The following is a 21000-nucleotide window of genomic DNA, read 5'->3' on the forward strand; positions in this document are numbered from 1 at the left end:
TGGAAGTACACATATCAATTTGATGCAGTTGAGAGCCCCTAAGTTATTGAGTAAAGCCAACTTAAGAGAATAATGTTACATCGTTTTGTAGGACCGTGAAATGGCTTTTCTTCCTATCCTTTTCTCTTGTGTTACTACAGGGCAAGCGGCTTAAGTGGTTTCTCAAGTGGTTGTGAATTGTCTGGAAGGGGTGTAGCTGGGGCAGGGAGGGGAGTTAGGGCTAGCCACCCTGCCACTAGTGGTCATGAAAAGCCCTATTGTAAGTTCTCTGTGTCATCTATGAAACTAAGTTCCACGAGGCCAAGAACCTCTTCTTGATTGATTCATGTATATAGGTGCTCAGTAAGAATTTATTGAATGAATCAAAGCACTGGGACTTGAGTCTTGAAGCTGGCTTTAAAACAGGAGCCTGTGGGCCCCAAAGCCAAACCAGGGTTAGCTGTTGGCATAATTTAGTTTGGATTTTTATTTTTAATAAGGATTCTAAAGCTCTAACTGATGAGGATGAAAGTCTGTAGCCTCATGATGATAACTGTAAGTTACACAGTGTATTGTGAAAAGTTTACAGTTGCACTTTCTGGATGTTTGGATTCTGAATTGGGTTTTAGTTTAGTTTTTTAAAAAGTTTCTTCAGCCTAAAATACCATTTGTTCAGAAGTTAGAAGTTTGTGGCCATATTGTCTGTCGTAAATCCAGCTTTCAATTATATATGATAGGGAATTTTTTTTTTTTTGAATTTACAAACGATGCTTTTAAAAGATAAATATCTGAAAGCACCAGCACATTAGAAGGTGTTCCGAAGTGTTGAATAAGTTAATTTGTAAAATGGGCTGTTAATAGGATTTAATAAAAACCAAGAGAAAATAGAATGAGAGCAGTATGAAGTGACAAGCAGATGAGAGATTCCTCAAATGTTCAGTAGTTAATAGGTAATACATTTGGAATGATATATAAAGATACTGCTAGAATAATATTGTTTTGGGTAAGAAAACCATACTAGATTGTTTTTCTTTTTTCTCCATTACTGTCATGTTAGGCAAATTTTATATATTTCTCTGCTAAATTTTAGTATTTTTGTGTGTGTTTTTATTCACACATTCCCAGGCCTTTCTCCCAAGAACACAGTAACGTCTGTCTAAATTGACTTCACTGCCTTTGGTCTCCCCCATTTTTGGTTCATTTATAATTTACAGGTATCTTCATGTTGCTTCCCTGATTTAAATATTGAAAAAAAACTAATTTTACTGCTTGTTGGGTGTTATCTCAAATGTTCTGCCTGATCATTTTAGCCTTTAGAGCTCTCTGTGAAACAGGTGCTTGCTTTTCATCATTCTCTTCTCTCACCCTTTGTAGTGTAACAAAGTTCACTTGTTTTCCTGACTCTGCCGTTACTTTTTATTTTCATCCTGTGGAGTGGGAAGGGCTAAATTCAAATAGCAGATCCAGTACTTAGTACCCTTAGAATTAGACAATAAATAAATGGAGCCAAGGTTGGGGTCTGGCAGGTAGTAAGGCCTTCTAATAAATGACAGGTGTTTAATTATATCCTTGCATCCATTCATGACCATAACCACTTCTAAAACCCAAAACCTCGAACTAACCCTATCTTTATACATACATACATACATACATACATACATACATACATACATACATACATACTCACTCTCAGGTATTTTTCACACAAGTTCACTGACACATTGTTTTGTACTCTCCACAGTAGTTGATTGTAACATGCTTTCCTGTCCTTTTCTCCCAGGTGTCTACTATAGTGCATTGTGTGCACAGTAGGCATTTAGTAAAGGATTTCAGTTGGCAAGGAAAGCAAATATGCAGTTTTCCCTAATTTACAAGAGGAAAAAAGGCAGTTTTAAAAGCCATTTTGAAAATAAGGGAACAATTTTCTTTAAAAGTTGGTACAATGTCAGGATTTTAACAATTGGAAAAGCTTTTCCTTAAAAAAAAAAAAAATCCCTCCGCATTAAAAAATACTTTTCTCCTTTTATCACAATCATTCGTTTTTTTTTTTTGTTTTTTTTGAGGCTAGTGAAGACCAAATCTTTTAAACACTTTTTTAACCACTAGGTGGAAGCACAACATTGGTTTCTCTGAAGGCATCCACTCATGGTAAATAGACCCATAACACAGTGGACAGAATACTCCCAGAAGAGATTGCTGGGCTAGAATAATGAGAGTTCTATGCTCAGTTAAAACACAAGCTTCACCTTTCAGTCCTGAAATCCTTCATTATTTATCCTTCAGAGCGTCATGAGACAAACACGATACGTAAAAACATTGCTTTGGTGTGGAAGTACAGATATCTTTGATCAATCAGAAAAAAAATTTATTGACTTTGACCCAAGTTAATCATTTTACTATAAACTCTGGAAATCTTTAGTGAGTATGTACGATGGTGTAGCAAATTATTTGTATAAACTGGTACTTCCAAAATTTGAGATTCCATTCTTTAAATAAGTTGCTTTTCATTATAAAACTAGTAAATAGAAATTTCAGAATGGAATAATAACTTGTTTATATTTTATTTTACTTTTCTTGCTATGTCTAATATTTTAAAATTTTAGTTGATTTAAAAATTGTACCTTGTTTTTATGGAGGGCAGGAAAGAATGGAGAGTAATGGATGCTTTAAGGAGCTTCAATTTAACTATCGAAGTCTAGCTAAAATGTACCAGGAGATTTCTGCAAAGGGATTCGTATGTAATGAATTCCCTTTTGAAAATAGAAAAACTTTCCAATTTATTTTCTAAATTGAGATATTTATCACTTTTTTTTTTAGAAATTGACATCTGTAAGTTAGCTATCCTACTCAGCCTTGTCTCATTTACACTATCATTTTTTAGTGTGTTTCAGAGGGCAGGCAAACTTGAGCCCAACTTCTCTGTCCTATGACTAGAAATTTGATATCAGGGATTGCATCAGTGAAATAGGGCTGTTAGGTTTTCAATTCCTATAGGAGGCAAATTCTTTGTTTATAAGTATGCTCTGTGTCAAAAGCACTTTATTATTTAGGACACTTATTTAGCAATTTATTTATTTAGGACAAAAGACTTCTCCCTAACTCAGCATTTCCCAAAATGTGTTTGGAAATCTAGGAAAGTAAGTTCATAGGGACAGTACTAGGCTAAATTATTTAAGAAAATGTTTCCATGGCTAAGTATGTTGGGGGAATCCCATTTCTTGCATGATTTCTCTGACCCTTTACTACCTTAATGTGCATTGTGAATTTTTTTTTTTTTTTAACCAGAAGGCACACTTTTTATCTGCCCCGAAGTACAAATTAATTTGGATTATAACATTAGGATGGGTGTATATCATGTATAAACTATTCTGGGAGGACTATCAGGGCTTTGAAGGGTGGTTGCAATATTGCCTCATAAAATGTCATTTGATTTTTCCCAGGGTTTATTTGGCAGTAATCAGTTCTCTGGTACGCGGTCTTTGCTACACTTGCATAAGTACTTGTTTTCAAGTTAATGTAATGGAAAGAAACTGCATTGTTGTTTACATGAATATTAATTTATTGAGAATAAACATTCTAGATTTACTCAATTCAGAGGTAGTCATGGCCAATAATACCCAGTAAAACTTTACAGTCTTAGACAATTCGTGCATTTTAAGTTCTTAGAAAGAAAACTTGTAAAATCATTTGTGAAACATGTATAAATGGCTGTGGGGTAGTTTGCATGCTAAAGTATGATAAAACAGCTTGTAAGCAATACAGTACAACACCTGCTTATTAGTGACTTCGTTAAAGTCTATAACAAAGTTAGACTTTCTCCAAACTTCTATGTTAGGTGTTATTAACTTTTTTCTCTTTAACCATATAAACTCAAAAGGAAGATATAAGGGGTCTGTCATAAAATAGAGATCAACTTTATTTTCACCAATAAGAATCAACCTTCTTAATAAGCAGCTTATCCTGTTGCAATGAGAAATATACTATGCTCATTTTTCTGGATTTCCTAGAAAAAGACATTTCCAATCAAGTGTCATATTTTTGCTTTTTAAAGGTAGAATAAATTTCATATTTGCTTCTGGAACCAAACGATTTCTTAAGACTTTCAGAAATGTTGAGGCTTTTAACTTTTCTGATATATCCAACAGCTCAAGTCTGTGATAAATTAAGCACCAAAATCAACACTGACACTCATCTGCAGGTACTTAACATTTCTCTAAAATACTCCCACCAGTTAGATTCATTCAACATTTTTGATAATTTGAGTAGGTACATCAGGAAAAGCTGTTACTTCATAAAAGTTTCCTTAAATATTAAATGATCATTCTAACTAAGCAATGTTTCAGTTTTCAGACCAATTCTGTTTGTATCTGAGGCAAAAGATTTGGTCCTTAATAAGATATATTTCCTTCAAAATATTTACCACCTGAGTGTTAATTATCCTTCCTCGACCTGAGCAAGCACAAAAAATGGCACCAAAGTATGACATATCACTGTTTCCGACAGAGAATCTGAGTCAAGCAGAGGCCCTCATTTTACAGGTAAGGAAATTGAACATAGGGTGAGTTTGAAACCAGAGCTCCTGTCTTTCATCATTTTACTCCCATGTGCAATCTTCTGTTTTGAAAACCTTTACCATGTTGGTTTCTCTATAAAAGGAGTTATACCTGAACTTAGAACCTGAGGAGCATATGAGGGTGGGGAACAGTAGGCAAGGTGTCATGCAGGGTGATGTGGGAATCTGGTCTGACTATAATCAGAATTCCATAGTTGTTCCTCTTGGACACTTCACTTGATTAGTGAAGGATGTAGCTGGAATACTACCGTACTAAATCCTTGTTGCAAAATTTACTTTTGAGCACAGAGCATTGCTGCAAAATACGTACCCCAAATTAAATTCAGGTTTGGTTTAGATTTGGTTTGGAGATTACTATAATTGTTTTGCTTGTCTCTAAATGATTATGTTTGATTCTGATGAAATACCTGATTTTAAAAACATTTAAGAAATTACATTAAGGCTCATGAACCAATTCAGATTTTGGTTTGTGTCCTTTCAAAAATTATCTTAGAAAAGGAAAAATTAGAACTCAGAATGCCTACTTGGAAAATTGTTTAGGGCTTGATGGTAAATCAAGCTGAATTTTATATACTTTTATTCATAATATACAAAACCATTTTCTGCATTATATATACTTTCAAGTATATAATAAATTACTTTTATTTAAATAAAAATGATCTAGATATTTAGGTTATTGCCAGATTTAAAAGAACTGATTCAAAGAAGACTACAAATTCTGTTCATATTAAACATTTATGATTTTGTGCATGTAGAATAAGTTTGGCACAGGAATAGCTCCTAAATGCCCATGTATCTCCCATTCATTTGGATTGTTTCATTTCCAGATCCTTCAGAACTTTCCATTTAAAACAGCCAGGGACATTCACTTTCCATGAGCAATACACAGGACTTAGGTCAGCTTACCAGGGATCAGCTTACCAGGGTTGCTCTTTTTTTCTGTTTGATACTTCCCTCCCCCTATTCTTACATATAATGTTTTAAGTTAGGTTAACTCATAGTGAACAATTGCTTCATATTGTGTACTGAGGATAAAAAATTTGTTTTCTGATAAAAGGTAGCTATAGTGTTATTAATAGGTAACATAATACCTTTACTACAAACCTTAGGAAAAATGCAAAGTCTAGTAAAAGCACCCTATTTGAATTTATTTCTTGATACATGTATGAAAACACTCTTCTGTCAGTGTTACTAGTGAGTCAGAAATTGTCAGAGCATGGGACCTAGTTTTATAAAATGACTCAAAGCCCTACAGTTTCTGGGAGAGATTAGGAGTAGGAGATTGCTGGAATCCTTTGTTCATTTCCTAATATGTTCTAGGCTCTGAGGATTAAAAAAAAAAAAAAAAAAAAAATTTTTTTCCAAACAAATTAGCCTCTGGCCTCAGACGTCCCACTCTGCTAGAGAAAATTCACATATGGAAATAGAAAATCATAACAGTGTTGTAAATCCAGTAATAGAGTCAACTTGTTTGGGGGAACAAAGAGTAACAGCACCCAGATTGACTAGAAGGGGATGAAATGGAAAGGAATGGCCTGATGGTCAGCAAAGGCTTCCTAGCGTTCATACCTGAAATGAGTTTTAAAGGAGGGGGAAAGAAAATGTAGTGGATCAGAATGGCATTTCAGACACGGACACACCAGGACATTACGTGAATAGGAACTACAAACGATTGTTGAATTGTGTTTTAAACAGATCCCCTTGCCTAGTACTGTGTAAAGGATGGATCTGAAGAGGAGAAGGCTGGGAGGAAGAGACCTAGTAAAGCTGTGGCAGTGGTGCAGGTGAGCTATGATGGCTGAAACGTGGCAGTGTTAGTAGGCACGGAGAGAGGGTAGGGTCAACCAACATTTATAATTAACATCAGTCTTTAGTGACTGACTATATGGGATGAAGAGGAGGAAGTATCCAGGATGACTCCCAGGTTTCTAGTGTGGTGGTACCAAGTAATTGAGACAGAAAATAGAGCCGCTCTAGAGAGAAAAGTATGTTCAATTTTCAACATAAGTCTGAGGCACCTGTGGGTCACATCCAGGTGGATGTGTCCAGTGGGCAGCTGGATGTAGTCTGAAGCTCAGGCAAGAGGCTAGAATTACACACTTGGGGGTTATCAGCATAAGAGGATTGTGGCATCTGCGTACAGAAGGGCAAGGACACTTAATTGACCTGTTTTGGAACTCAGGCACCACCTTGTCATCCTATTAGGCCCATATTTTCCTGTTTTCTCTCATATTTCCTAAGAATATTTGCAAAACTAAATATTTCCAGTCCTGTCATTTCCCCCTGCCCTGAGAACTAATTATATATGGCACTATCTCTTCACATATAGCACTTACAGCAAGGTCTTGTATATAACAGGTGATCAATAAATGTTCATCTTCATTGCTTATATTCATCTGGCTCTCTGTATACAAAATTAGCCTCCTTTTTTTTCTTGCAGGAACTTTTTTTGCTTCTCAAGTTTTAACTTCTTAAAAATTTCTAAGACTACTTTAAAATTATAAATGGGCAATACTTGAAAGGTAGGTGTCTTCCATTCATCATCAAGACTAAATCATTCCTTTCGTTATCACCACACATTGCTTGTTGCAGGATTTGGAAATAACCACTTATCTTCTTGGAGAAGGACCAGTGGAGTTTGTCCAGTTGTCCCACAGAGGAAGTCAGATTTGCAGTAACCTGGCATGAGAAATCCCTGATTCCAGGTGGTGATGGGAGTTGAGTTTCACATTTTGCTTTATTTGAACAATATGTGAAAAAGAGTCACTAAAAATAAGAACACACTAGGCTTTGTTGCAGCTGAGTGGCTTGGCAAATTACTGTATAGAGGAATCAGAGGACATGGAGGATTTGATACTGGGATGGAATCCAGTTGCCCTCTGAATGAAAATACAATATCCTTTTTAAAAGCACTGAAGTCCTGGGATTTTTTTGGAATAATCACCTTCATGAGGTATGGATTGTGTCCAGGAACTGTAACCTGAGAAGAAACAAGAAACAATTATTTGAGTGATTTCAGATGTTTCGTGGTGCCAACACTGAAAACACTGATACCCACTGCTAAAATGCAGCCTTTATGAAATACATGTAGCAAAGTGCCAGGCCTCCCAGGCTAGTAATTGCTTCAGTCCTGCTCACTGAAAGAGTTATTCAATGTCTGTCGATATGGACCATAGTTGTTAATGCCATTGCCAAGAATTACAAAGTGAAATAAAGATAGATCCCCTATCTGAAGATGTAAGAGAAGGAAGCAATAGACTGATTCTGCCCCATCATTTTCATGGAGAGCAAAGGTAAAGAGCTGACCGTTTCCCTTTGTCCTAAGCCTGTACTTAATATCTTGATTGGGTATCAAGATTATTTATAAGTGGAATTATTTTCTCAATGTATTCCATTTTCCTTGTGGCTGATCTAAGTGTACAAGCTTATTGCTTTGTTATAAAGCTTTGATTTTACCTGGTTTAGTTCATATGAGTCTGACTCTTCAGCTAGATTTGTTTTTTTGTTGTTGTTGGGGAATGATCAGGGAAAATAGGACAGATGCTAAACTAATTATAGACTATGTCCGCTGAGAAATGCTTTTATTATATATGGTGGAGAGAGAAAAGAATTGGGAATAACATTTACATAATCATTAATTGGTATGTATTTTAACCATTCATTTCAGCTTCCAAAGTCTTGCTTTCCAATCTTCTAGAAATAGTAGCTAAAGGCAACATGTACTGTGTTAGTCTAAGTAATTGGAAATGAACAGTTCATAACTATTTTATAAAGGTGTCGCTTATTTATGGGATTGCATAAAAAAAATTTAGATTCACTACAAGGAACCGCTCCCCCCCTTCTTTTTTCATAGAATGGAGATTTACAGTAAATAACAGGAAAATAAAAGGCCTTTTATTTAGGCAAAGATGTACAGTGAGTTGAGGCTTTCTAGCTCTATCAATCTTCTCAGTGGGAGGAGAGATTCTCAAGAAGAGAATTAGCAATTGATGAGCCCCACTGGCAGGCTCTGTGGGGATAACCTATGGAGCAGAGAGGCTCTGAATTCTATTGAACTTTTTAAACTGAAAACCATGCCTTTATTGTGTCCTAAAGATGAAATAATGAAATATAAAGACAATTTTTACTACGGAATAGATGACTACCTTCTCTTAGGAGCACCTCTGCTCAGAACAACTGGTGGGGCTGGCATCAGATCTACTAAGCAAAGTAGAAGAATCCTGAGTTTCTTAGGGAAGAGTCTTATCAAAGAGGAAGAGGCACCATCTGGCCAACTAAATCAGGTACTTATTCATTTAGTTCTTAAACCTACTCTGGCTCAAACCAGTCCATGCTTCCTATTAGGAAGAAATGATTCAGAAACATGCATTTAAATTAGAATTAAAACCTGAAATTTTACTTGTATTGATTGGGAAACTCACCATCATTTTTATGAAAGTGATACAAAATATGTCATTCACTTGCTAAATATAGTAGTAGAATGTGTGGATCAAATTTTACTTACAGTGAATTCTAAAGAACTTGTGTCCCAGTCTGCTTTTTTAATAGCAGAAATTGTTTCATGGAATGGGTGTTAAAATGGTATTTCATGAAGCTTGGAAGTACTTTGGCTATATTGTTTAATTTTCTTATTATTAAGGTTTATTTATTTTTTTAATTATAAAAGGTATCACAAGAAATAGGATTTGGCTTCCATTAAAAAAATTGCTAGCTGAGAAAAAACATGATTTTTTTGGTTTGTCCCTATCATGCTCACCTCTCTCACTCCTGCCGAAAGCTAGTCTGATGCTGTCCTTTCCTTCTGCCCTGATATACTACTTTTGGACTGTCCAGACTTATTTTAGATTCCTTCTGGGTAAGTATTGTGAGTTTTATAATTCTATTTTAATAACAATAACTAGAACTGTATACATACATTTAATATATAGGACCCAGGTAAGAGCAGGAGATAATACTCTCCAAATTTGTTGGTTTTATAGGGGCAGATATGTTTTCTATCTTGAACTTCTACAATTACATTGGGTAATGGATTTCCATTCTGATCAAACACTTGACCCTTTACACCTGTAAGATAAAAAGAGAATTAAATGTTAATACTACATTTTATGGCATAGGAAAAAAAATTCTTGTAATTATTTAAGAAAAAATATTAGCTCTTCTGTGTTAATAAAATGTTTGAGAATAGAAAGTAAACATTTTTTAAAAATTGAGACATAATTGACATATAACATATTAGGTTCAGATGTACAACATGATTTATATGTACATATTACAAAATGATCACAATATAGTTAACATAGTTAAATTTTTTTCTGATAGTTAAAATTTCATAGTTAAGTTTTTTTGATATGAATTGTTAAAATTTACTCTCTTAGCAAATTTCAAATATACGATACAGTATTATTAACTATATTCACCATGCTGTACATTACATCCCCAGGACTTACATATTTTATAACTGGAGTTTTGTACCTTTTGACCACCTTCGCCCATCTTGCCCATCCCCTGCATCTGGCAGCTACCAGTCTGTTTTCTGAATCTCTGAGTTCAATTTTGTTTTGTTGTTTAGATTACATGTAAGTGAGATCATGTGGTATTTGTCTTTCTCTTACTTATCACTTAGCATAATGCCCTCAAGGTCCGTCCATGATGTAGCAAATGGAAAGATTTCATTCTTTTTTATGGCTGACTTAATTTCCATTATAAATATATACCACATTTTATTTTACAGTAAAAAGTTTTTATATTTATTTTTATATTTAGAATTAGTCTGCTGGACTCAGTTTAGTTGGTCCCAATTTTGTTGGTAACATCCAAAGCAGCATAGTTGGGAGCCAGTCGAACATATGCCTTCTTCTCTCCATCAGTCCTGATTAGGGTGTTGACCTTGGCCATGTCAGTGTCATAGAGCTTTTTCACAGCCTGTTTGATCTGGTGCTTGTTGGCCTTGACATCCACAATGAATTCAAGTGTATTGTTGTCTTCTGTCTTCTTCATGGCTGACTCAGTAGTCAGGGGTAACTTGATGATGGCATAGTGGTCAATCTTGTTTCTCCTGGAGATGCTCTTCCGAGGATATTTGGGTTGCCTTACGAGCCAAAGTGTCTCGGGCCATTGGAAGATGGGTGATGTGCTTATCTTCTTTTTTTTTTGTGGCTGTAGACACCTTTCAGCACTGCTTTCTTTGCCTTCAAAGCCTTTGCTTTGGCTTCAGCTGTGGGAGGGGCATGGACTTCCTTCTTTGCTTTCAATGCCATCTTTGTGCCACATTTTCTTTAATCATCCATTGATGGACACTTAGGTTGCTTCCATGTCTTGGCTATTCTAAACACTGCTGCAGTGAACATGAGGGTGCATATATCTGTTCAAATTCATATTTTCATTTTATTCGGATAAATACCAGAAGTGGAATTGTTCGATCATGTGGTAGTTCTAGTTTTAATTTTTTGAGAAACCTCCATACTGTTTTCCATAGTGGCTGCACTAGTTTACATTTCCACCAACAATGCACAAGGGTTCCCTTCTTCATATCCTCGACAACACTTGTTATTTCTTGTTTTTGTCTTTTTGATAATAGCCATTCCAACAGGTGTGAGGTGATATCTCATGGTGGTTTTGATTTGCATTTCCTTGGTGATTAGTCATGTTGAGCATCTTCTCATGTACCTGTTTGCCAACTGTATGTGGTCTTTGGAAAAATGCCTATTCAGATCCACTGCCTGTTGATAGAATTTTTTTTTTTCTATTGAGTTGTATGGCTTCTTTATGTATTTTGAATATTAACTCCTTATCAGATATATGATTTGCAAATATTTTTCTCCATTCAGTAGGTTGCCTTTTCATTTTGTTCATGGTTTCCTTTGCTATGCAGATGCTTTTTAGTTTGATATAGTCACACTTGTTTAATTTTGTCAGTGTCAGGTCCAAAAAATTATCACGAAGACCAATGTCAAGTTGCTACCATCTATGTTTTCTTCTAGGAGTTTTATGGTTTCAGGTCTTACATTCAAGTCTTTAATTCATTTTGAGTTAATTTCTGTGTACAGTTTAAGACAGTGGTCTAGTTTCATTCTTTTACATGTGGCTGTCCAGCTTTCCCAGCACAATTTATTGAAGAGTCTGTCCTTTCCCATTGTATATTCTTGGCTCCTTGTCCTACCTACATAAATGGTCATATATGAATAAGCTTGGTTTCTCTCTATTCTGTTCCATTGATCTATGTGTCTGTTTTGATTACTACAGCTTTGTAGGATAGTTTGAATCAGGAAACATGATTCCTCCAGTATTGTTCTTCTTTCTCAGATTACTTTGGCTTTTCGGGGTCTTTTGTGGTCCTATACAAGTTTTAGGATTGTTCTATTTCTGTGAAAAATGCCATTGGAATTTTGATAGGAATTGCATGAATCTGTAGGTTGCTTTGTGCAGTATGGACATTTTAACAAAATTCTTTCAATCCATAAGCACAGACTATCTTTCCATTTATTTATGTAATCTTCAATTTCTTTCTTCAGTGTCTTATTATTTTCAGAGTTCAGTTCTTCACCTACTTAGTTAAATTTATTCCTAGGTGTTTTATTCATCTGGATGTAGTTGTAAATGGGATAGTTTTCTTAATTTCTTTTTCTGATAGCTTATTATTAATGTATAGGCATGCAACAGATTTTTGAATGTTGATTTTGTGTCCTGCAACTTTACTGAATTTGTTTATTCTAACAATTTTTTGGTAGAATCTTTAGAGTTTTCTATATGTATCATGGCATCTGCAAGTAGTGACAGTTTACTTCTTCTTTTCTGATTTGAATGCCTTTTGCTTTTTTTATTTTGCCTAATTGGTCTGGCTAGGACTTCCAGTACTATATTGATTAAAAGCTAAAGTGGGCATTCTTGCCTTGTTCCTGATCTTAGAGGAAAAGCTTTCATCTTTTCACCATTGAATATGATGTTAGCTGTGCACTTATCATATATGGCCTCATATTATATGTCAAATATGGCCTCATTATTTTGTATGTTTCCTTTATGTCCCTTTGTTGAGAGTTTTTATCATAAATAGAAGCTGAATTTTGTCAGATGCTTTTGCTGCATCTATTGGGATGATCACATGATTTTTATCTTTCATTCTGTTAATGTGATGTATCACATTAGTTGATTTGTGGCTGTCGAACCATCCTTGCATCCCTGGAATAAATTCTACTTGATTGTGATCTATAATCCTTTTAATGTATTGTTGAAATCAGTTTCTACTATTTTGTTGAGGATTTTTGCATCTCTGTTCATCAGAGGTATTGGCTTGTAATCTTGTCTTGTCTGGTTTTGGCATCAGGGTAATGCTGGCCTTGTGAATTTGGAGAGTCTTCCCTCCTCTTCTATTTTTTGGAAGAGTTGTCTGGTCTTGGGCTTTTGCTTGTTGGGTGTTTTTTTGTTTTTGTTTTTTAATTACTAATTCAATCTCCTTACTAGTAAAAGTTCTGTTCAGATTTTTTATTTCTTCATGATTCAGTCATGGTAGGTATATGTTTCTAGGAATTAACCATTTCTTCTAGGTGTCCAATTTTTTGGTGTTTGATTGTTAATAGTAGTCTCTTATGATCCTTTGTATTTCTATGGTATCAGTTATAATGTCTCCTCTTATATTTTAGATTTTATTTGAGTCCTCTCTCTTTTTCTTGGTGAGTCTTGCTAAAGATTTTGTTTATCTTTTCAAACAAATAGCTCTTAGTTCCATTGGTCTTTTCTATTATCTTTTTAGTCTATTTCATTTATTTCTGCTCTGATCTTTGTTATTTTCTTCCTTCTACGAACTTTGGGCTTAGTTTCTTTGTCTTTTTCTACTTCTTGAGGTGCAATGTTAGGTTGTTTATTTTAGATCTTGTTTCTTAATGTAGGCATTTATTGATATGAACTTCCCTCTTAGAAGTGCTTTTGCTGTATCCCATAAGTTTTGGTATGCTATATTTCCATTTTCATTTAAGTTATTTTTTATTTCTCTTTTGATTTCTTCTTTGACCCATTTGTTGGTCAGTAGAATGTGGTTTCATCTCTACCCATTTGTGTATTTTCCAGTTTTCTTCACATAATTGATTTCTAGTTTTATACCATTGTGGTCAGAAAAGATGCATCATATGATTTCATTCTTTTTCAATTTATTAAGACTTGTTTTGTGGCCTAACACGATTTTGGGGGAGGGAGTGTTCAATCTGCACTTGAGAAGTATGTGTATTTTGTTCTTTTGGATGGAATGTTCTTTATATGTCTGTTAAGCCCATCTGGTCAAACATGTCATTTAAAGCCAGTGTTTCCTTATTGATTTTTGGCCTGGATGATCTAACCATTGATGAAAGTGGGGTATTAAATTTCCCTACTATTATTATACTGCTGTCTATTTCTCCTTTTAGGTCTGTTATATTTGCCTTATATATTTAGGTGGTCCCATGTTGGGTGCATATTTACAAATTTATCTTGTTGTATCAACCCCCTTATCATATAATGACATCTCTAATTACAGTTTAGGTGCTCCCATGTTGGGTGCATATTTACAAATTTATCTTGTTGGATCAACCCCCTTATCATATAATGACGTCTCTAAATACAGTTTGTCTTAAAGTCTATTTTTTCTGATATAAATATAGCTACCTCAGCTTTCTTTTGGTTTCAGTTTGCATGGAATATCTTTTCCACCCCCTTTCTTTCAGTGTCTGTGTTTTTATATTTGGAGGGAGTCTGTCATAGGTAACATATAGATGGATCTTGCTTTTTTATCCATTTATCCACTCAATGTCTTTTGGAGAATTTAGTCCATTTACATTTAAAGTGATTATTGATAGATATATAATTGCTGTCATTTTGGTAATTTCTTCTGGATGTTTTGTAATTCCTTTGATTCTTTATTTTCTTGCTCCCTTCCTTTGTGAACTGATGGTTTTCTGTAGTGGTATTTTTTGATTCCTTTATCTTTTGTGTATCTAGTGTAAGTTTTTGCTTTCTAGTTACCAGGAGACAACATAAAACTACTCATATTTACAACAGTCTATTTTAAGTGGATAATAAGTTTGAACACATTCTTAAGCTCTACATTTTTACTCCCCCACTCACATTTTATATTTTTGATGTCACAAATTACATTTTTTTACTTTGTGTATCCATTAGCAAATCACTGTAAGTTATATTTTTACTACATTTGTCTTTTAACCTTCATATTAGCTTTCTAAGTGATTGACCCACTACTGTTACAATACTAGGCTATTCTGAATTTTACTAAATATTTACCTTTACCAGTTAGATTTATACTTTCATATGTTTTCCTGTTACTAATTAGTGCCGTTTTTGTTTCAGCTTAAAGTTCCTTTAACATTTCTTGTAGGGCCAGTCTAGTAGTGATGAACTCCTTTAGCTTTTGCTTATCTTTAAAACTTTTTCTCTCCATCAATTCTGAAGGACAACTTTACCAGGTAGAATATTCTTGGTTGGCATTTCTTTTCTTTCAGCACTTTGAATATGTCATGCAACTCCCTTCTGGCCTGCAAAGTTTCTGTTAAAAAGTATGCTAATAATTTTATGGGGGTTCTCTTGTAGGTAGGTAACAAGTTGTTTTTCTCTTGCTGCTTTTAAGATTTTCTCCTTTAACTTCTGACACTTTAATTATAATGTGTCTTGGTGTGGGCCTCTTTGGATTCATCTTGTTTGGAACTCTCTGGGCTTCCTGGATTTAGATGTCTGTATCTTTCCTCAGCTTATGGAACTTTTTAGCCATTATTTCTAGAAATAAATTTTCTGCGCTTTCTCTCTCCTCCTTCTGAGACCCCTAAATGTTGGTCTGCTTGATGTTGTTCTGTAAGTCCCTTCAGCTATCTTCACTCTCTTTCATTCTTTTTTCTTTTTGCTGCTGTGATTAGATGAGTTCCATTGTCCTGTCTTTGAGTTCATGGATCTTTTCTTCTACTTCATCTAGTCTGTTAGTGAGCCCCTCTATTGTAGTTTTCAGTTCTGTTGTATTCTTCAGCTCCATGACTTCTTTTTGGTGCTGTCTAATATTTTCCTTCTCTCTGCTGAAATTCTCACTTTGTTCATGCATTCGTCATTGTTTTGAACTCTATCAAGTAAATCACTTACCTCCATTTCATTAAGTTATTTTTCTGAGGTTTTATCTTTCTTTTTGTGTGGAACATATTCCTTTATTTCTTCATTTTATTTTACTCTGTATTGGTTTCCATGCATTAAACAATCACCTCTCCCAGTCTTGAAGGAGTGGCCTTGTATAGGAGATGAATCTTATTGTTCAACCCTGCCCTAGCTCTTGGTTGCCTCTCAAATCTTTGTGATTGATTGTCCAAGCAGTCTACTTTATTCTTAGTGGCTCCCAGTAGTCAAGGGTGTGCCAAGACCTGTCAGTGTCCCAAAGGGGAGGATCTCAGTCAGTACCTAGATTCAGGCTGATGAGAAGCCAGAACTTAAGGCAGCAGCTTTTAAAATATGCAAATACCTCTTTCAGGGGAAGACCTGGAGGTGGGCATTTCTATCTGTTCCAACTGCACCGAGCCCTGGGGTGATGGATTAGAGCAGGAGGCCTTTCCTTCCCAGACAAGATAGACTAGAGACTTAAAGATGGGTCAAAATTTCAGAGACTCAGAGGCATCTTTAGCAAGTGGTAAAACTGGACCAGATAATGTGATGCAGCTTGACAAATAGCAATAATTTTCTTAAACCAGAACGATATCAATAAGGAGGTATTTGCTCCCATCACCTACAAACACAGCTATTCTTTGGCTCCTTACTGGGCACCAATATGAAGAGAACCTTTCTGTCAAGTAATAATAACCACACTCTATCAGCATTTCAAAATAAGGTTTCATGATAAAACTAGAAAAACAAATGCCTGTCTTAAACCACAAGAGGGCAGGGTTGATGTGCTAATGTATATATTTTTAAGTGACTTGTGCACATCTGATTATAGAGACAGGCAGATAGATATTCTTTATAAAACCTAGTGTAAATAGACTTGTAAGCCTTTCAAATTAATAATAACAAGAGTTATGCTGTAATTTGTATGTTATTTAACGGTTTACAAAGCTTCTTCACTGTCAGTATTATATCAGCATGGCACTTCAGAGCCTGTCTTAATTCAGTGCTTGGCAGAAAACCTTTAGAGGTAGACTGAAATTCTGAAAATAGTAGTGCAGTTACTTGGAGCATATTTCATGTTCAGTTGCCCTCCCACGTTGATGCTGCTGAAAGAGGAATTTTAGAAAATAGAGTAACACACTAAAGGATCAATGTAGGTAGAAATACAATAGGGAGGCTAAATTATTATGTGCCTCATGAGGAAAATCTCATGGACAAATACCAGAATACGAAACCAGAAGACTGAGAACAAAGTTTGATGACATAATTAGAAAGGAGACAGACCCAATAATAAGCTTAATAAATGTTATTAAGATGTTGGTGAAAAAGATGACATTTTGTAACATCTGCCATCACAGGTAATCCACCTCACCCCATTGTATGTCTTAGCCCTGTGAGTTCACTAATAATCTGTGCATGCTTATGCTGGGGTAGGGGCATGGGGCTGGGAATAAAGGTATGAAAGTGGGAGGGGCATCCATTTGGGGGAAGTGTGGCCAAGGGAAGCTCTTGATTGTCCTTGTTCTGAGCCCTGTACCCCTGTGCTTCTGACTTTTCCCTCCTTCGGCCATCTCCATCTCTTTTTAGCAGGTAGAAAGCGTTGGTGTGAAGCATACAGAAAATTACAATTATGCATCAGGCCTATGACGCAAACCTCTTAAACACAGACCCTCCACTTTGGTTTGATGTAGTACCATAACTATTATGCCAATCCCTAATGTGTTTCTTCTCCCAAGCCATTCTGAATGGAGAAAAATAACTTTAAATCTGGCAATGGAGAAGAGTCTGCCCAAAGAGACACAGACTGATTAAATAAACTTGAACTGTGTGTGATTCCACCATCATTATCAGCAGGGTGTTCCTCTAATGCAGTGCTTTTCAGAGCCCTGGAACAGCAGCATCAGCATCACCTGGGAAGATGTTAACCATACGAGGACCCACTAAATCAAACTCTGGGGTCGGACTTGGCAATCCATGTTTTAACAAACCTTCCCAGTGAGTCCACTGCACATGTTTGAGAACTACCGCTCTTGCCACGTTTAGCCTGTTCATCTGTGATGAAAGCCAGCCAACCATCAAAAAACAGGTTGGGAAGCTTCCCAGTGCCAGGTCATTTGGCAGAGTCGAAGGGTGGGAGAAGTTAAAGCTAATGGTGCTAGGTCACTACCCCAGTTCTAGAAAAAATGCAAAATGGCACGTCCAATATTCTCTGAGTCTTTGATATTTTGTGGCAAATGACAAGCGAATTTGGCTCTTTTTCTAGCTGGGTGATGGGTAATGATGTAATAGTAACAACCTGTTTTCCTGGTCTTTTGCCAGATTTCCAGGTCATGCGACATGTAAAATTAGAAGTACTCTGGATTTTACACCACCAAATTAAAGTAACACCCATCATACTTTCCCTTATGTGAACTGATGGGCACTGACTATCACCTGCTGCAGATATTCATTCACAGAGAATTCTTAACCATTAGTTCTGGTACTGAAAATGAGGCCATACCTAGAAGACACAAATAGGGGCTTGCATTTTCTTGACCCTAAGGTTCTGCCAGATGCTATATTTTGTGTTAACAAATTAATAAGAAACCTTTACAAACCTAGGTGCACCTGTTTCATATATTCAATCAACGAGGCTTTATTATGATTCCAGAAGGATGGAAGCTTCTCCTCGCGAGGATATTTACAGCACGACAGCTCCAACGTGATTTCAAAACACTGGGCCCAGACGTAGTTGTAATCTTGCATCCCACCTAAATAAAAGCATATTTAATATTTTTTAGGGTCTAAAATTGGAGTCGAGCCAAGTGTCATGGACCTTAAAGACAGTTGCAAGAAAAATATATGTAAACAGGAAAAGATGAATTTGACATATTAACATATAAAATCAGGGCTTAACATTTTATTACCCAGGCATGACCAGGCAATCCTAAACATTCCCATATGGGTAACTGGATCATGGCTGATTGAAGTTGAGTTGTGCCTTAGAATTAAGTGAGGGGTAGAGGAAGGGTCTTGTTTTGTAATCATACATTACAAAAAGAATTCTTCAATTATATTTCTTCCGTAAATTACATTTTAAACTGATGTAAACTATAGTGAGATTTCTTTAAAAATATTCCTACAAATCATTTATAAATACATTTACTATGTAAAGCTAAGTATATTACTTTGGAAGAATAATAATGGCCAACATTTACTGAGTGTTCACTATTGCTAGGTACTGTTTGAAGAACTTTGTATCAACTCATTAAAGCCACACAGCAATTATTACCTGTATTTTACAGTTGAAGAAACCTAATCACAGATGGTAAGTAACATGCCCAGGGATTCTAGCCAGCAGATGACAGACTAGAGCATGGGTTCCTGCTCCAGCCCCTGTGCTCTTACCTGTGACACTAAACTGCTTCTGGGGAGGAAGGAAAGGCTGCCGTGCTGCCTCTCGGGGGGGGAAGGCCCAACCCCTGCTGCTTCTGGGGTTGCCACTGCCCAAGCTTACTTTCCAGTTCTTACCTCCAGAGACCCTGTTTTCAAAGACTTATAATCATATTTCATATTTTCTAAAATGCAAAACTTTTCACATTTTAAAATCTCTGAATTGGGATCTATCTTAAGTTTGACAGCTGAAAAATGTCATTAGATTGGCTGGAAACCTTTTTTCTTTCTTGGTAGTACATTGTATTTTATAATCAATGCCATCTTGAGTTTGATGAAATATAGTAACTTTGAAAGTAGTAGTTTCTGCCAGGTTGATATCTGCCCAATAAAATATTCTCAACTCCATCAGAGTATCTGAGAAGTACTAAAGTAGAAAAAATTTTATGTTAAGAAAATAGTCAAAATATTATATCAAAATAGTAAATAGTATCTATGTAGGTCCAGATGCCAGCCAGGGAAGAATTTCTGTCCTTTCTTTTACTTGTAAGAGTTTTATTTTTCTCTCTGACCTCATTTTCACCATGAAATAGGAGAGAGAAAGAGTGGTGAGAGAAACAAAACAAAAGCCCTTGGCAGGATGACTATCTCAGGTAGAAGGAATTTAAATGGCAAAGCAGGTGTGCAAAGGATGCAGGACGGAGAATACCAAGTGTGGAGAGTGTGCGCAGCTCTGGATAAGGCCATTCAGTCCCAGCTGACAGAACCTCCAGGATGAGCCAGAATACCTTGTTTTAAGCTCTTCAAAATAGCTGCTGTCTCTGTCTGCTTTTTTTTTTTTTTCCTCAGAAGGATACACAGCTTACAAGCAGGCATACTTGGAAACAATTCCTGACAGCAAGACTGGATTCCTAGCTAATTTCCCACACATCTGGATCTGTCTTAAAAGTTATACACAGTGCACATGAAGGACAGCTCTGCCACTGGGCAGGAGGGGGCCCTTTCCTCCCAATGAAGCGTGACAAGCAGAGACTACACTGGAGCCCTGAGGTGGATGTAGGGAGGCTGGATCTAGGACAGCAGAGAAAAGTTTGGGATGTTGTGGTACCTAGCTGGCCCTGCTGCCTATCAGTTGCAGTCTGCGCTTATTTATATTACCTGGAAAGCTGGCAGAAAGCCGCCCAGATACAAAAGTAACAGCTTGCGCAAGACTACTTGGTAGCCTATGCATCCAGTGTGACAACTGGAGAAGTGGCTTGTATGCAGAAATGTAGCCTGCAGCTTGCTGTTGTTAGGATCAGGCTGAACAGTCTCAAAGGGGACACTTTCCTGGTTCCAGCCCACTGTCTTTCCTCACCCTTCCATCCTAGGTCTCTCCTATTACCTCTCAGTTCCCATTTTAGGATGAGTTCTCTGACACCTTTGGGCTTCTGCTTATATCTTTCCTTCTGATAAGAACATCCCGCCCGCCTCACACCCACCTCCCTCACCTGGCCATCCTGTTCCTGGAAAACTGGAGGCCCGCACACACTATATCCAGCCTGAAGAGCTCTTTTGTTTAGCCAGCAATGTGGCTTTAAAGTCATGAGACTTCATTGGATAAATCCAGCTTGTTTTACAAACTGGAAGATGCACCAATATAGTGACCTGCTCACTGCCGCATGGCAATAATGAACCAGATTGAAGGAGCAGCTGTCCCCATTAGATGAGACATAAGCATTAAATTTTTCCACAATCTTCACCACTCCCCATTGTATTTTGGCTTTATACCTCTGGTACACTGTACCTTTTCTGAATTTCTATTTTTATTCTAATTATACTGCCATCAAAATAATTTATTTGCACATTGCTCTTCCCTATTAAACTTGGGGTTAAGATCTGTGTCCTGTTCATCTTTTTTGGCACAGTATTGACTCGTAGTAGGAAAATGCTGAACAAGCATCTGAGTGAATGAAGGCCGC

General features: G+C 36.3%; 1 protein-coding gene, 1 long non-coding RNA gene and 1 pseudogene across 7 annotated transcripts in view; 1 reads left to right on the top strand and 2 right to left on the bottom strand.

Moving 5' to 3' along the window:
- Positions 1 to 5268: 5268 nt before the first annotated feature.
- The window catches only part of CPM (carboxypeptidase M), a 55433-nt gene continuing 39701 nt past the window's right edge, over positions 5269 to 21000 (bottom strand). For all 3 annotated transcript variants that reach the window (XM_039865967.1, XM_039865965.1, XM_039865966.1), the window contains exons 7-9: positions 18265 to 18417; positions 9468 to 9616; positions 5269 to 7532 (exon numbers count right to left, since the gene is read on the bottom strand). In XM_039865967.1, coding sequence (XP_039721901.1) covers positions 7290 to 7532; positions 9468 to 9616; positions 18265 to 18417 — 545 coding nt within the window. In that variant the 3' untranslated portion in view covers positions 5269 to 7289. The remainder of the gene's footprint in view (positions 7533 to 9467; positions 9617 to 18264; positions 18418 to 21000) is intronic.
- On the top strand, positions 7526 to 20920 carry LOC120605046 (uncharacterized). Of its 4 annotated transcripts, none has more exons than XR_005653494.1 (3): positions 7526 to 9407; positions 17987 to 18974; positions 19889 to 20920. It is a non-coding gene; the product is annotated as an uncharacterized LOC120605046 (long non-coding RNA). The 4 variants fall into 4 exon arrangements; XR_005653495.1 differs by having other exon boundaries at positions 19892 to 20920; XR_005653496.1 differs by having other exon boundaries at positions 18885 to 18974.
- On the bottom strand, positions 10219 to 10900 carry LOC120605045 (60S ribosomal protein L23a-like; annotated as a pseudogene).

This window comes from Pteropus medius, unplaced genomic scaffold (genome assembly GCF_902729225.1).
Source record: "Pteropus medius unplaced genomic scaffold, Ma_sr-lr_union100, whole genome shotgun sequence".
Lineage (NCBI taxonomy): Eukaryota > Metazoa > Chordata > Mammalia > Chiroptera > Pteropodidae > Pteropus > Pteropus medius.